At 44.2% G+C, this 16,871-nt stretch overlaps 1 protein-coding gene across 1 annotated transcript; it reads right to left on the reverse strand.

The window, feature by feature from the left end:
- Positions 1 to 9,031: 9,031 nt before the first annotated feature.
- bloc1s2 (biogenesis of lysosomal organelles complex-1, subunit 2) lies at positions 9,032 to 16,786 on the reverse strand. Its single transcript, XM_055922928.1, has 5 exons — positions 16,572 to 16,786; positions 11,131 to 11,238; positions 10,770 to 10,889; positions 10,551 to 10,655; positions 9,032 to 9,725 (listed from the first exon to the last, which is right to left on the reverse strand). Exons 1-5 carry the CDS (start codon positions 16,741 to 16,743, stop codon positions 9,694 to 9,696), a joined length of 537 nt encoding a protein of 178 aa, XP_055778903.1. The 5' UTR covers positions 16,744 to 16,786; the 3' UTR covers positions 9,032 to 9,693.
- Between the last annotated feature and the right edge of the window lie 85 nt (positions 16,787 to 16,871).

The raw sequence follows: 16,871 nt of genomic DNA on the forward strand, positions 1-16,871 counted from the left end.
ATTGTGTGCTCCGAGATGCTGTTCTGTACTACGCCTTTATTTGCCCGTTTGTGGCGGACCTGTTAGCTTGCACGATTCTTGCCATTCTCCTTCAACCTCTCATCAATGAGCTGTTTTCACCACAGAACTGCCGCTGACTGGATGCTTTTTGTTTGTCGCACCATTCTCGGTAAACCTTAGACACTGTCATGTGTGAAAAGCCCAGCAGGCCGGCCGTTTGAGACCTTGACGATAATACTTTTTTTGCCCATTCTAACGTTCAATAGAACAGTAACAGAATACCTCGTTGCCGGGATGTCTGATTCATATAGCAAACCATAGCCACGTGACTCTGTAGGAGCGAACCTTTTTTGTGAACTGGGTGCTGTACCCAATAAGTGTATATATATATATAGGGCTATATTTTAACAAACCTAATGCATTGGTAAATCTAAGATCAGGCTGTGCCTTACAGGTTCTAACGGCGAGTTGACGTTCTCTCTTTCTATTTATATTGGATCAATGTCCAGCAACTGTGAACAGTTTGGAGGCGCATAAACCCCCCATAGTCAGCTTTGTTTTAATATTATATGCCCACAGGGGGAAATTATGGTGCCTGTAAATCTGACATCGCCTATTTAAAGCAAGTTGTTTTGTTTAGCATTTGATTATAATTATTCATTCTATTTTTTTAGCCTTATCAATTATTAATTTAACCTTGCTTATTGACAATGTTTGTCATGTCCATGCTCAGCCATAATGCAATTTACAGTAGGTCTGGCCCCTATATCAGTGTGAATGCTATTGAAGCCATGCAATTACTTGGAACAATGTGGACTACAAATGCGTTAAAGATAGGTCTACATTTTGTTATTTCGTTTCTGTAAGCGATTTAACAAACTATAACGGACTAACATCGGAATTTGAGTTTATTCCGAGGCAAAGCATAAAAGACAGTTAATACACAGCTTGATGCAACCACATATTTCGCCATGGAGGACGTTCTGATTGGCCATTGAGGGGGCAAGCCTCTTCACACCCACAACTTGTTAATTCATCAAAACCCAGCCCTTTTGCGACAACGCTAGCAAGTGCGCCTATAATTGTGACAGGGACAGAGAGAGGAGGCATGGAGGTCTACAGTTAGTCAACCCCCCCCCCCCCCCCACCACACAAAACGTGGGTTCAGGAGTCACCCCATGGAGGTGGATGTTTTTGTGGTACACATACACACATCACTTATCTATCACAGCCACAATGTGAACCACATGGATGTAGTTGCTGGTAATGCCATCCAGCCTGGAGGAGGGCTGTGAAATGAGCAGAGCAGGGGTCCGGACTAGGGGAGGACACACACAGCAGGCATCTGGACCAGGTTAGATGTGCTCTATTTATTGTGTGTAAATATCTCTGAAGCTGGGGGCCCATGCCATCAATCAGAAGCATAGTGGTACACACACACATGCACGTACACACATACCCTGCTGTGGCCTGCAGGTAGGGGGAAGTATTTACCCCTAGCTAGCAGAGATAGAGTTAACAGCCTAACGCACAAAATTGGTTGGTTTATGACGTCATAGTCAGGTTGTATGACATTTTATTAACGTATTTAAAAAGAAAAATCAACAGAAATACCTAAATATTTAATCGCCATGAAAAAGATGCCTTTACCAATAGTTGTAATCTAGTTATGCCATCTTCTCAACCAGAAAACATATTTACAACCAGAAAATGTGCTCATTATGACACACACCAACTCTAAACTATGATCAATCGCCAAACTACTCAGATATTTTTATTCTCTTAGACAGGAAATTTGTGACTTGTTAATTTAACAAAGAAGTGCTCTGTCTCTCTCGGTCACCCATATGAAGTGTCAACCACAACGATGACCACTGACTGACCAGCACTCTATCGGGACAGAAGATAGCTGCTAGGTTCTGCAGGCCAAGTAAGGCACTATGCTGTTTACTCTGAAGTTAGTGGTGTTCAGTATTTATGTTGCGGTTTGTTGGTCTCTTTGCATGAGACAGTGTTTGGGGGTATTTATACTGAACAAAAATATAAACGCAACATGTAATTCATTGGTAACATGTTTCATGAGCTGAAATAAAAGATCCCAGAAATGTTCTTATTTCTCTCAAATTTTGTGCACAAATTAGTTTACATCCCGATAGGGAGAATTTCTCCTTTGTCAAGATAAGCCATCCACCTGACAGGTGTGGCATATGAAGAAAGGTGCACCTTGTGCTGGTGACCATAAAAGGCCACTAAAATGTGCAGTTCTGTCACACAACACAATGCCACAGATGTCTCAAGTTGAGGGAGTGTTCAATCGTCATGCTGACTGCAGGAATGTCCACCAGAGCTGTTGCCAGATGATTAAAAATGTATGTCTCTACCATAAGCCGCCTCCGACGTAATTTTAGAGAATTTGTCAACTGGCTTCACAATGGCAGACCACGTGTAACCACGCAGGCCCAGGACCTCAACATCTGGCTTGTTCACCTGCAGGATCATCTGAGACCTGTAAAATCTGAGATCTGTAAAATCATTGAAATTGTTGCATTTATATTTTTGATCAGCGTAGTTTCAAATCAAATCTTATTGGTCACATACACATGGTTAGCATATGTTAATGCGAGTATAGCGAAATGCTTGTGCTTCTAGTTCCGACTATGCAGTAATATCTAACAAGTAATCTAACAATTTCACAACTACCTTATACACACAAGTGTAAGGAATGAATAAGAATATGTACATGTAAATATATGGATGAGCGATGGCCGAACGGCATAGGCAAGATGCAGTAGATGGTATAGAGTACAGTATATACATATGAGATGAGTAATGTAGGGTATGTAAACATTATATAAAGTGGCATTGTTTAAGTGACTAGTGATACATTAATTACATCAAATTTTTAATTATTAAAGTGGCTAGAGATTTGAGTCAGTGTGTTGGCAGCAGCCACTCAATGTTAGTGATGGCTGTTTAACAGTCTGATGGCCTTGAGATAGAAGCTGTTTTACAGTCTCTCGGTCCCAGCTTTGATGCACCTATACTGACCTCGCCTTCTGGATGATAGCGGGGTGAACAGGCAGAGGCTCGGGTGGTTGTTGTCCTTGATGATCTTTTTGGCCTTCCTGTGACATCGGGTGGTGTAGGTGTCTTGGAGCACAGGTAGTTTTCCCCCAGTGATGCGTTGTGCAGACCTCACTACCCTCTGGAGAGCCTTGTGGTTGTGGGCGGAGCAGTTGCCGTACCAGGCGGTGATACAGCCCGACAGGATGCTCTCGATTGTGCATCTCTAAAAGTTTGTGAGTGTTTTTGGTGACAAGCCAAATTTCTTCAGCCTCCTGAGGTTGAAGAGGTGCTGTTGTGCCTTCTTCACCACGCTGTCTGTGTGGGTGGACCATTTCAGTTTGTCCGTGATGTGTACACCGAGGAACTTAAAACTTTCCACCTTCTCCACTACTGTGCCAACAATGTGGAGAGGGGGGTGCTGCCTCTGCTGTTTCCTGAAGTCCATGATCATCTCCTTTGTTTTGTTGATGTTGAGTGAGAGGTTGTTTTCCTGACACCACACTCCGAGGGCCCTCACCTCCTCCCTGTAGGCCGTCTCGTTGTTGGTAATCAAGCCTACCACTGTAGTGTCGTCTGCAAACTTGATTGAGTTGGAGGCGTGCATGGCCACGCAGTCATGGGTGAACAGGGAGTACAGGAGAAGGCTGAGATGCACCCTTGTGGGGCCCAAGTGATGAGGATCAGCGGGGTGGAGATGTTGTTTCCTTCCCTCACCATCTGGGGGCGGCCCATCAGAAAGTCCAGGACCCAGTTGCACAGGGCGGGATCGAGACCCAGGGTCTCGAGCTTAATGACGAGTTTGGAGGGTACTTTGGTGTTAAATGCTGAGCTGTAGTCGATGAACAGCATTCTTACATAGGTATTCCTCTTGTGCAGATGGGTTAGGGCAGTGTGCAGTGTGATTGCGATTGCGTCGTCTGTGAATCTATTGGGGCAGTAAGCAAATTGGAGTGGGTCTAGGGTCGAGGTGATATGATCCTTGACTAGTCTCTCAAAGCACTTCATGATGACGGAAGTGAGTGCTACGTCATTTAGCTCAGTTACCTTAGCTTTCTTGGGAACAGGAACAATGGTGGCCCTCTTGAAGCATGTGGGAACAGCAGACTGGGATAGGTATTGATTGAATATGTCCGTAAACACACCAGCCAGCGGGTCTGCGCATGCTCTGAGGACGCGGCTAGGAATGCCGTCTGGGCCGGCAGCCTTGCGAGGGTTAACCTCTATGGGATATGTGGGATGGTAGTGTCCCACCTAGCCAACATCCAGTGAAAATGCAGAGCGCCAAATTCAAATAAATTAAACTTTCATGAAATCACACATTCAATATACCAAATTAAAGCTACACTTGTTGTGAATCCAGCCAACGTGTCAGATTTCAAAAATGCTTTACGGCAAAAGCAAACAATGCTATTATCTAAGGATAGCACCCCAGCTAACAATCACAGACCATCATATTTCAACATTCGCGAAACAAAACGCAGAAATAACGATATAATTCATGCCTTACCTTTGACGAGCTTCTTCTGTTGGCACTCCAATATGTCCCATAAATATCACAAATGGTCATTTGTTCGATTAATTCCGTCGATATATATCCAAAATGTCCATTTATTTGGCGTGTTTGATTAAAAAAAAAACCACTAGTTCCAACTTCCACAACGGGACTACAAAATATCTCAAAAGTTACCTGTAAGCTTTGTCCAAACATTTCAAACTACTTTTGTAATACAACTTTAGGTATTTTTTAACGTAAATAATCGATAAAATTGAAGACGGGATGATCTGTGTTCAATACCGGAGGAAAACAATGTGTAGCATGCTTTCTGGTCACGCGCCTCTAACAAACAGTTACACTTCACTGGAGCCTCATTCTGAACATGACTACTTCATTTCTCAAAGGAAAAACCTCAACCAATTTCTAAAGACGGTTGACATCCAGTGGAAGCGATAGGAAATGCAGGAAGGTCCCTTAGAAATCTGGATTCCCAATGAAAACACATTGAAAAGAGTGACCTAAAAAAAAAGAAAATCTGAATGGTTTGTCCTCGGGGTTTTGCCTGCCAAATAAGTTCTGTTATAGTCACAGACATGATTCAAACAGTTTTAGAAACTTCAGAGTGTTTACTATCCAATACTAATAATAATATGCATATATTAGCATCTGGGACTGAGTAGGAGGCAGTTTACTCTGTACACACTTTTCATACAAACGTGAAAATACTGCTCCCTATCCTAGAGAAGTTAACACGTTTAAATGTTTTACTCAGGTTGGCTGCGTTGAAGGAGAGTCCACAGGTTTTGGTAGCGGGCCGTGTCGGTGGCACTGTATTGTCCTCAAAGCGAGCAAAGAATTTGTTTAGTTTGTCTGAGAGCAAGACATCGGGGTCCAAGACGGGGCTGGTTTTCTTTTTGTAGTCCGTGATTGACTGTAGACCCTGCCACACTCCTCTCGTGTCTGAGCCATTGAATTGCGACTCTACTTTGTCTCTATATTGACGTTTAGCTTGTTTGATTGCCTTGCGGAGGGAATAGCTACACTGTTAGTATTCGGTCATGATTCTGGTCGCCTTGCCCTGATTAAAAGCAGTGGTTCGCATTTTCAGTTTTGCGCGAATGCTGCCATCAATCCACGGTTTCTGGTGGGGGAAGGTTTAAATAGTCGTTGTTGGTACAACATCACCGATGCACTTGCTAATGAACTCGCTCAGCGTATACATCAATGTTGTTGTTCGACACTATCCGGAACATATCCCAGTCCATGTGATTGAAGCAATCTTGAAGCGTGGAATCATATTGGTCAGACCAGCATTGAACAGACCTCAGCACGGGCGTTTCCTGTTTTAGTTTCTGTCTATAGGCTGGGAGCAACAAAATGTAGTTGTGGTCAGATTTGCGGAAAGGAGGGCGAGGGATGGTTTTGCATGCATCTCGGAAGTTAGCGTAACAATGATCCACAATTTTCCCAGCCCGGGACGGACATTCGATATGCTGATTAAATTTAGGGAGCCTTGTTTTTAGATTAGCCTTGTTAAAATCCCCAGCTACAATAAATGCAGCCTCAGGATATGTGGTTTCAGGTTTACATAGAGTCCAATTAAGTTCTTTCAGGGCCGTCGAGGTGTCTGCTTGGGGGGGGGGGGTGTACACAACTTTGATTATAATCGAAGAGAATTCTCTTGGTCGATAATGCGGTCAGTTTCTGATAAGGAATTGTAGGTCAGGTCAACAAAAGGACTTCAGTTCCTGTATGTTGTTATGATTAACGAGTCGTGGTGTGATCATAAGACATACACCCCCGCCCTTCTTATCAGAGAGATGTTTGTCTCTGTCGGCCCGATACGTGGAAAAACGAGGTGGCTGTACCGACTCTGATAACGTATCCTGAGTGAGCCATGTTTCCGTGAAACAGAGAATGTTACAATCTCTGATGTCTCTCTGGAAGGCAACCCTTGCTCAGATTTCGTCTACCTTGTTGTCAAGAGACTGGACGTTGGCTAGTAGTATACTCGGGAGCGATGGGCGATGTACCCGTCTACAGAGCCTGACAAGAAGACCACTCCGTCTGCCCCTTCTGCGGCGCCGCTGTTTTGAGTCACCTGCTGGGATCCGATCCATTGTCCTGGGTGGTGGACCAAACAGAGGATCCGCTTCGGGAAAGTCGTATTCCTGGTCATAATGTTGGTAAGTTGACGTTGTTCTTATATCCAATAGTTCCTCCCAGCTGTATGTAATGAGACTTAATATTCCCTGGGGGGACAGTGTAAGAAATAATACATTAAAAAAACAATATACTGTGTAGTTTCCTAAGAACGCGAAGCGAAGATCTCTGTCGGCGGCGAAGATAAGATACATTGTCGTTCCTCTGACCCCTCACCAGTCTCCCCCATAGGGACTCGGGTGCCTGTAGGTCTGGGAGACAGTGGGACCGGCAGTGACCTGGTACCAGTTACACATGGTGCTGAGAACAGAGATGTACCACATATCAAAGGAGAAAATTGAAAAACACATACGCACTTCATGAATACAACTGAGCTTTTCCAGAACCCCTCACTTACTCAACAGTGTGGTGTGGCATCCTGCCCTGCTATTGTAATTGGCCATCTTGATTGATGTTTGATATTTCTCATATCATATTTCTCAAGGACTTTTGTGGTCAGTACCAGTAAGAACAGTCTGTGTGTACGCATAATATGTTTATGTGCCAATACTGGCTAGTGTCCCATCTATCTTTCTATCCATCTAGAGCAGGGGTTTTCAAACCTCTGCTCGGGGACCCCCAGCTGTTCCATGTATTTTAACTTATCGACAGCTAGCACATCTGATCAACTTGAACTAATCATCAAGCCCTTGAATAGGTGAATCAGGTGAGCTGGTTTAGGGCTACAACAAAATTGTCAAACATCTTGGGGTCCCAGAGGAGAGGTGGGAAAACCCCTGATCTAGAGTGTGTGATTGTCAGGCTTTATGTCGGTCTTTCAGTGGTTACAGATTCATATAATAAATCAGAGTAAACTGTATTGGCACTTGAAGGGACATCCTCAGGGAGCCTACAAATAGACTGTAGCAGGCCTCGATCACGCCTCCCTTTAAGACTCTTTGGGCCTCCTGAGTGGCGCGGCGGTCTAAGGAACTGCATCGCAGAGCTTGAGGCGTCACTACAGGCTGGGTTCGATCCCAGGCTGTGTCATAGCCGGCCGTGAGCAGGAGACCCATGAGGCGGTGCACAATTGGCCCAGCATCGTCCGGGCTAGGGGAAGGTTTGGCCGGCCGGGATGTCCTTGTCCCATCGCACTCTAGCAACTCCTTGTGGCGGGTCGGCGCCTGCAAGCTGACTTCGGGTTGCCAGTTGTACAATGTTTCCTCTGACACATTGGTGCGGGTTAAGCGAGCAGTGTGCTTCCGGGTTAAGCGAGCAGTGTGTCAAGAAGCAGTGTGGCTTAGCAGGGTCGTGTTTCGGAGGACACATGGCTCTCGACCTTCACCTCTCCCGAGTCCGTACGGGAGTTGCAGCAATGGGACAAGACTAACTACCAATTGGAGAGAAAAATGGGTAAAAGTACAAACATAAAAATAAGACTCTTTCTTTAGCAATAAAGAGTTGGATGATGGGGGAAAGAAACCAGAGCCTCATTTAATTCTCCCTCCCTTGTCCCATTCCCCTACGTATCGGATTTAACCCTACGTATCGGATTTAACACCGCATATGCAGCGTTACACCCATGATGCTGTCTCAGCGAGTTGACCGTCCTGTGGCGTGCAGACAACCTGAGTTCAAACCGAGTTTGTCATATATTGTACCCCCTGAAGATTGTAAGTTGTAGCAACAAGAGAAAACACCATGTTGAAGCATTTATCGACTAGGGGAGAAAGAGAGGGAGGAAGAGGTAAATAATGTTACATTATGAATAATGAGCTGGGCCTTCACTGGCCTAATGACAGAGACCTGCTTTAGATTAAGCCCCTACAAACAAACACACACACACACTCACAACCCCCATGCAGCCACTTACACACAGGAGAGCAGTGCAGGAGGCCGTATCGGCATCCGCTCTGATAATCTATTGCCCCTGGCAATGGGATCAGATTTGCTTTGCTCCAGGACAAAAGAGGGAGAGAAGGGAAGGGGATAAAGAGAACGACAGAGGGAGAATTGGGCCTGTAACCGAAAGTTACTGGTTCAAATCCCTGAGATGACTAGGTAAAAAATCTGTCAATGTGCCATTGAGCAAGGCTATTAACCCTAATTGCTCCTGTAAGTTGCTCTGGGTATGAGGGGGTTTGTGGTTAGTTAGGATGCAGAGGGGGTCTGTGTGTGTGTGGTTGGGGTCCGGGAGAATGTTTCAGTGGAAATGTGAATCAACAATGTTGACTGGGAGATCACACCCTAGTCTCACATACACAGCCAGCACTTCATTATGAACATGGAGTACCGCTTCCATCTGCTGGCCAAATGACAACACATCAGTTTCCTTCACAGATGTATTATTAGTTCAAAGTGAATGTTTTCAGAAGATACATTTTACACATGCTGCAATCAAACATGTATGGCAATGCTTTTAAGGGACATTAGTATACACAAGCAAAAAAGTATTATAAAGATTATAAAAAAGGTTTGAATTCAGTTCATGATTCCAGCAGAGGAAAACATTTAAAGACGCTAAAGTCCATCAGTAGAAAAGTGAATTTAGTTGTCATCTTCTTAGCTGTGTAACTTCAAGGTTAGAAGGAGGTTGGTGATTCTAGGGTAGTGTGCACCAAGGTAGGGGTCAATTCACTAAATCCAGGAAGTAAATTGTCATTGTGACAGGACGACACAGAGCGGCCTGGAATGTTGCTAACAGGAATATGGCCTCAATAAACAACCCAAAGCCCCATCTACAAGCAACTTTAATGAGCCAACAAAAATTATAATACTAGGTCTAACATCTGGGATATCCCTCCAACCAACCCCAGGCTACCTCACACCTCTCTATATAAGGCTGGTGTTGTAAAGATGTGGGTCTTGCTTCCTCAGATCAAATGGGTTAGTCTACAGACGGGGAGAAGGAGGACCAGTACCCCCTCAGGCCTCCTCCATCAACCCCTCTTCCTCCTTTCCTTATATTCTTCTTCCATATTTACTCTTCATCATCGCTTCTCCAGTTTCTTGAACTTGGCCTCTGCAGAGAGACAGACAGATTGACTGTGCAGGAAGGTTAGTTAGTCTCACACACACACACTTAGGAGTAGTGTCCAAGGGAAGTTAATTTTTAGCTGTTCATTTGGGACAGTGTGCTAGCGCTCTCTGCTGTTGGAGCTCAGGGTGTAGAGGTGAACTTAAACAGCAGAGGGCACCACAAGTACATTTTTAATATGACACTATGAGGTTGAAATAACACAGCCTGTTCAGGTGGGATGGAGTTTTCGGCCCAGATCATGACATCACAATCTGATCTGATTATAAAAGACCAATAACCGTTCATCAGGGTAAGCAGGTGGGCTCTAGATCATCCTATCAGCCAATCAGGGCTGTGTATGTGAATATCTTCAAATTTCTTTCCTAACGCCCACACGATCAGACTGAGCATTTCAATGGCTAAAAGAGGAACAGGGTAATAAATAACACAAATATATATTTAGGAGTTGTTTAAATAAACAGTGATTTATTACATATACAGTGAAGATGAAAAGAAATACATTAAAAACACTGCATGGGGCTTTAATGTTGAGCTGAACACTGCAGCACGGCTATTCTTAGCACATCTGCCATAGAGACTGCTAGCAGATTCTAATAGAGAAGCCTTAGTGACCGAGCTAACAGATATTTATTTCTATCTACCACTTTTCTCCCCCTGTCAGTCTGGTGAGGGTTAAGGTTACACACTGGAACTCAGTAGGCTCTTTTCCACTTACAGCCCTGGTATAAATATAGACTTGCAATATGAAGCTACGGTATGTGTTTCCACAGGCATGCCACTCTGTCTGTGTGTGTGTTTCTGTCTTACCAAGCTTCTTGGAGTAGGTGTCCAGTTTATAAGCAGCCTGCTCCAGAGACGACACTTGTTCCTCAATCTGGTTTATCTGGTCTAGATAGGGCTGGAGGCTGGCGTCTGTAACACACAAAACAATATATTTTTCAGTTAAATGAAGGTAAAAAACAACAACATAATTTTCATAAAGGGTCGCAAGCGTTCCCTTCATGTTTGAAAGGCTAATAAACATACACTTGAGGTTGAGGTCCTGCAGGTTCCTGCTGATATTAATGCTGATGTCTTTCATCTCCATGTACTTCAGACTGGTCAGCTTGTTCATATTCTCCAGCAGACGGTAGTCCTCACAGGTGCCTGGGAGAAGAGGGAAACGGGGGAGCATGAAACTTTCTCCACAACAGAAGATTATGACATTGTTGTTATGCTGAAGACATGACAGTATTCACTGAGTGTAATAAAACAACTCAATATTTGGAAGGTGTTCGTAATGTTTTGTACACTCAGCGTATACTAGTATGCAACTGTATAGACAATGTAGAGGGAGAGACAAAAGACAGTCAGGCATGCAGGAATACAGACAGATAGACAGGCACACCTGTGAGTTCTCCTTGTAGGAAGACCGCCATCTTATTGAACATGTCTGTACAGAGCTCATTGATGTCTGGTTCTACAGCCTCCTCTGCAGTCTCCACCCCACCGTCACCTACACACAGCAGTTACACACCATTGACATGTTGTAGAAACATCTCATCATCCGTACTCTGGAGGATTCAGTTGGCTCCTACCTCAGATGTAGGACCAATTTGCCAGTTCCTTGGCATGATGCTGTGATAGTCGGCTTAGCTACTGCATTCTAATGTAATAAAAGGTACTCATGGTCGACTCCAGGCATAAGCAGTTGCTTAATAAACTCTCAAATTGTGTGCATAAATTTGTTTACATCCCTGTTGGGGAGCATTTTTCCTTTGCCAGGATAATTCGTCCACCTGACAGGTGTGGCATGTCAAGAAGCTGATTAACCAGCATGATCATTACACAGGTGCACCTTGTGCCGGGGACAATATACAGTAAGGTCACTCTAAAATGGGCAGTTTTGTCATACAACACAATGCCACAGATGTCTCAAGTTGAGGGAGCGTGTAATTGACATGTTGACTGCAGGAATTTTCACCAGAGCTGTTACCAGATAATTGTATGTTTATTTCTCTACCATAAGCTGTCTCCAACGTAATTTTAGAAAATTTGGCAGTACGTCCAACCGGCCTCACAACTGCAGACCACTTGTAACCATGCCAGCCCAGGACCTCCCCATCCGGCTTCTTCACCTGCGGGATTATCCGAGACCAACCACCCAGACAGCTGATGAAACAGGAGTATTTATGTCTGTAATAAAGCTCTTCTTGGGAAAACTCATTCTGATTGGCTGGGCCTGGCGCATCAGTGGGTGAGCCTATGCCCACCCAGGGCTGCCCCCCTGCCTAGTCATGTCAAATCCATAGATTAGGGCCTAATTTATTTATTATTTCAATTGACTGATTTCCTTATATGAACTGTAACTCTGTAAACTCTTTGAAATTGTTGTATGTTGCATTTATATTTTTGTTCAGTATATACTCATAAATATATAAAAAGTATGTGGACAACCCTGCAAATTAGTGGATTCAGCTATTTCAGCCACACACCCATTGCTGCCAGGTTTATAAAAAACAAGCACACAGCCATGCAATCTCCATAGTCAAACATTGGCAGTAGAATGGCCTCACTGAAGAGCTCAGTGACTTTCAACGTGGCACCGTCATAGGATGCCAACAGTACACCAAGTCATTTTGTCACATTTCTGCCCAGGGCAACTGTAAGTGTTGTTATTGTGAAGTGGAAATGTCTAGGAGCAACAACGGCTCAGCCGTGAAGTGGTAGGCCACACAAGCTCACAGAGCGGGACCGCCGAGGTCTGAAGCATGTAAAAATAGTCTGTCCTCAGTTGCAACAATCACGACAGAGATCCAAACGGTTTCTGGAAGCAACATCAGCACAAGAACTGTTCATCGGGAGCTTCATGAAATGGGTTTCCATGGCCGAGCAGCCGCAAACAAGCCTAAGATGCGCAATGCCAAGCGACGTCTGGAGTGATGTCAAGCTCACCGCTATTGGACTCTGGAGCAGTGGAAACGCATTCTCTGGAGTGATGAATCACAATTCACCATCTGGCAGTCAGACGGACGAATCTGGGTTTGGCTGATGCCAGGAGAACGCTACCTGCCCCAATGCAGTGTCAACTGTAAAGTTTGGTGTTGGAGATAATGGTCTGTGGCTGTTTTTCATATTTCAGGTTAGGCCCCTTAGTTTCAGTGAAGGGAAATCTTAACACTACAGTATACAATGACACTCTAGACAATTCTGTGCTGCCAACATTGTGGCAACAGGTTGGGGAAGGCCCTTTCCTGTTTATGCATGACAGTGCCCCCCCGTGCACAAAGCAAGATCTATACAGAACTAGTTTGTCGAGATCGGTGTCGAAGAACTTGACTGGCTAGCACAGAGCCCTGACCTCAACCCCATCGAACACCTTTGGGCTGAATTGGAACGCTGACTACGAGCCAGTCCTAATCACCCATCAGTGCCAGACCTCACTAATGCACTTGTGTCTGAATGGAAGCAAGTCCCAAAAGCCACGTTTCTAGTGGGGGGGACCAACTCCATATTAATGCCCATGATTTTGGAATGTGATGTTCTACGAGCAGGTGTCCACATACATACATGACCAAAAGAGCATGTGCGTGTGTGTGTATACACACACACACACATATATACATACACACAGTCAAAAGTTTGGACACACCTACTCATGTATGTTTTTCTTTATTTGTACTAATTTTCTACATTGTAGACATCAAAACTATGAAATAAAATACTTTTTATTTCACCAGGTAGGCCAGTTGAGAACAAGTTCTCATTTACATCTGCGACCTGGCCAAGATAAAGCAAATCAGTGTGACAAAAACAACACAGAGTTACACATGGGATAAACAAACGTACAGTCAATAACACAATAGAAAAATCTATATACAGTGTGTGTAAATGGAGTAAGGAGGTAAGGCAATAAATAGGCCATAGTAGCGAAGTAATGACAATTTAGCAAATTAACACTGGAGTGATAGATGTGCAGATGATGTGAAAGTATCCATGTTGGCCGGGGTAGCCAGGAGAAAAGCATGGCCAGCCGTAGATAAATGCTTATTGAAATTCTCGATTATCGTGGATTTATCAGTGGTGACAGTGTTTCCTAGCCTCAGTGGGAGGAGGTGCTCTTATTCTCCATGGACTTTAGTGTCCCAAAACTTTTTGGAGTTAGAGCTACAGGATGCAAATTTCCATTTAAAAAAGCTAGCCTTTGCTTTCCTGTGTGTGTTGGTTCCTGACTTCCCTGAAAAGTTGCATATGGCGGGGACAATTCGATGCTAGTGCAGTACGCCACAGGATGTTTTTGTGCTGGTCGAGGGCAGTCAGGTCTGGAGTGAACCAAGGGCTACATCTGTTCTTTGTTCTACATTTTTTGAAAGGGGCATGCTTATCTAAGATGGTGAGGAAATTACTTTTAAAGAACCATCATGGAGTCATATAGTAAACAAAAAAAATAAAGTGTTAAACAAATCAAAATATATTTGAGATTCTTCAAAGTAGCCCCCCTTTGCCTTGATGACAGCTTTGCACACTCTTGGCCTCCTCTCAACCAGCTTCATGAGGTAGTCACGTGGAATGCATTTCAATTAACAGGTGTACCTTGTTAAAAGTGAATTTGTGAAATTTCTTTCCTTCTTAATGTGTTTGAGCCAATCAGTTGTGTTGTGACAAGGTAGGGGTGGTATACAGAAGATAATCTTATTTGGTAAAAGACCACGTCCATATTATGGCAAGAACAGCTCAAACAAGCAAAGAGAATCAACAGTGCATCATTACTTTAAGACAGGAAGGTCAGTCAATATTGAACATTAAGAATTTTGAAAGTTTCTTCAAGTGCAGTCGCAAAAACCATCAAGCGCTATGATAAAACTGGCTCTCATGAGACCCAGAGTTACCTCTGCTGTAGAGGATAAGTTAATTAGTTACCAGCCTCAGAAATTGCAGCCCAAATAAATGCTTCAGAGTTCAAGTAACAGACACATCTCAACATCAACTGTTCATAGGAGACTGTGTGAATGAGGCCTTCATGGTTGAATTGCTGCAAAGAAACCACTACTAAAGGACACCAATAAGAAGAAGAGACTTGCTTGGGCCAAGAAACACGAGCAATGGACATTAGACCGGTGGAAATTTGTCCTTTGCTGATGAGTCTGTGATATTTTTGGTTCCAACCGCTGTCTTTGTGAGACGCAGAGTAGATGAACGGATGATCTCTGCATGTGTGGTTCCAACAGTGAAGCATGGAGGAGGTGGTGGTGTGATGGTGCTTTGCTGGTGACACGGTATGTGATTTATTTAGAATTCAAAGCACATTTAACAAGCATGGCCACCACAGCATTCTGCAGTGATACGCCATCACATCTGGTTTGCGCTTATTGCGACTGTCATTTGTTTTTCAAGAGGACAATGACCCAACACACCTCCAGGCTGTGTAAGGACTATTTGACCAAGAAGGAGAGTGCTGCATCAGATGACCTGGCCTTCACAATCACCTGACCTTAACCCAATTGAGATGAGTTGGACCGCAGAGTGAAGGAAAGGCAGCCATCAAGTGCTCAGCACATGTGGGAACTCCTTCCAGGTGGATCTGGTTGAGAGAATGCCAAGTGTGCAAAGCTGTCATCAAGGCAAATGGTGATTAAAGATCCTAAAACATATTTTTACTTGTTTAACACTTTTTTGGTTACTACACGACTCCATGTGTGTTATTTCATAGTTTTGACGTCTTCACTATTATTCTACAATGTAGAAAATAGTAAAAATAAACCTTGAATGAGTAGGTGTGTTCAAACTTGACTGGTACCGTACATACACACACACACAAAAGTATGTGGACACCCCTTCCAATTAGCAGATTCACCTATTTCAGCTACATCTGTGCCGACACATCTATAAAATCGAGCACAGACATGCAATCTCCATAGACACACATTAGCAGTAAAATTGCCCGTACCGATGAGCTCAGGATGCCATCTTTGTCAGTTCATAAAATGTCTGCTCTGCTAGAGCTGCCCTGGTCAACTGTAAGTGCTGTTATTGTGAAGTTAAAACATCTAGGAGCAACAACGGCTCAGCCACGAAGTGGTAGGCCACACAAGCTCACAGAACGGGATGACCGAGTGCTGAAGCGCATAGAAATCGTCTGTCCTCAGGTTGCAACACTTGCTGAATGGAAGCTAGTCCCCACAGCAATGTTCCAACACCTAGTGGGAAGCTTTCCCAGAAAAGTGGAGGCTGTTATAGCAGCAAAGGGGGACCAACTCCATATTAATGCCCATGATTTTGGAATATGTTCAACGAGCAAGTGTCGACATACATTTGGTCATGTAGTGTATATATATTAACTCAGTTGGGGTCTCAACTTACTGTTTAGAGTTAGAATACACAAGGTGCAAGTTCAACATGTGGTTGTTACATCAGCAGTTTCTCTTGTTTTATCAGTCAGTCACTCAATTAGCCATGTCAGTTAACAATTTTTAGATTGGTATGTTAGTCTAGTCAGTTATCATGGCCAAATACCACCCAGGCGCACTAACCTCCATGGGAGCCCCATTGATTTTGTGAGTCACTCTCACTCAGAAACTGTATAATTAACATGGCATCATGGCAAAATGTGTAGAATTGCAGGTGCCCCTCACTTAGGGTCCCCAAAAGGCTAGAGTCGTCCCTTAAGGTACTAACGTCAGTCTAGTATCAGAAGATGGCCAGAGTAAACAACAAACAAAGTGTTAATCTTCTTGCTCTCAATAACTAAAATAGCGCATCAACTTGCAGCCAGGGCGTCTCCATTGGCCCATTTGTGTTTGTTGACCTGCTACGGCTAGCTGGAATTGGAAGCTAGCAAGCACCACTCACTGCTGCTGGTAGGCTTCTTGGGCGCAGCGGGCACAACCTGGCCGTCAGCAGCAGTCTCGCCAGGCTCTCCCCGGGTTTCGGAGCTCCCTCCCAGGCTGAGGACGGTAGGATGGGCCGGAGCTACTCTGGAGATGCTATCCATCGCAGCAGCCTCCTCTCCCGTGGCCGCCATCTTGCCTTTCCGTCAGTCACATGATGGAGTTTCACGTGACATTTATTGTCGTCTCTACCTTCTTGCCCTTTGTGCTGTTGTCTGTGGCCAATAATGTTTGCACCATGTTGTTGTCGTGTGTTGCAGCT

This window comes from Salvelinus fontinalis, chromosome 5, assembly GCF_029448725.1.
Source record: "Salvelinus fontinalis isolate EN_2023a chromosome 5, ASM2944872v1, whole genome shotgun sequence".
Classification (NCBI taxonomy): Eukaryota; Metazoa; Chordata; class Actinopteri; order Salmoniformes; family Salmonidae; genus Salvelinus; species Salvelinus fontinalis.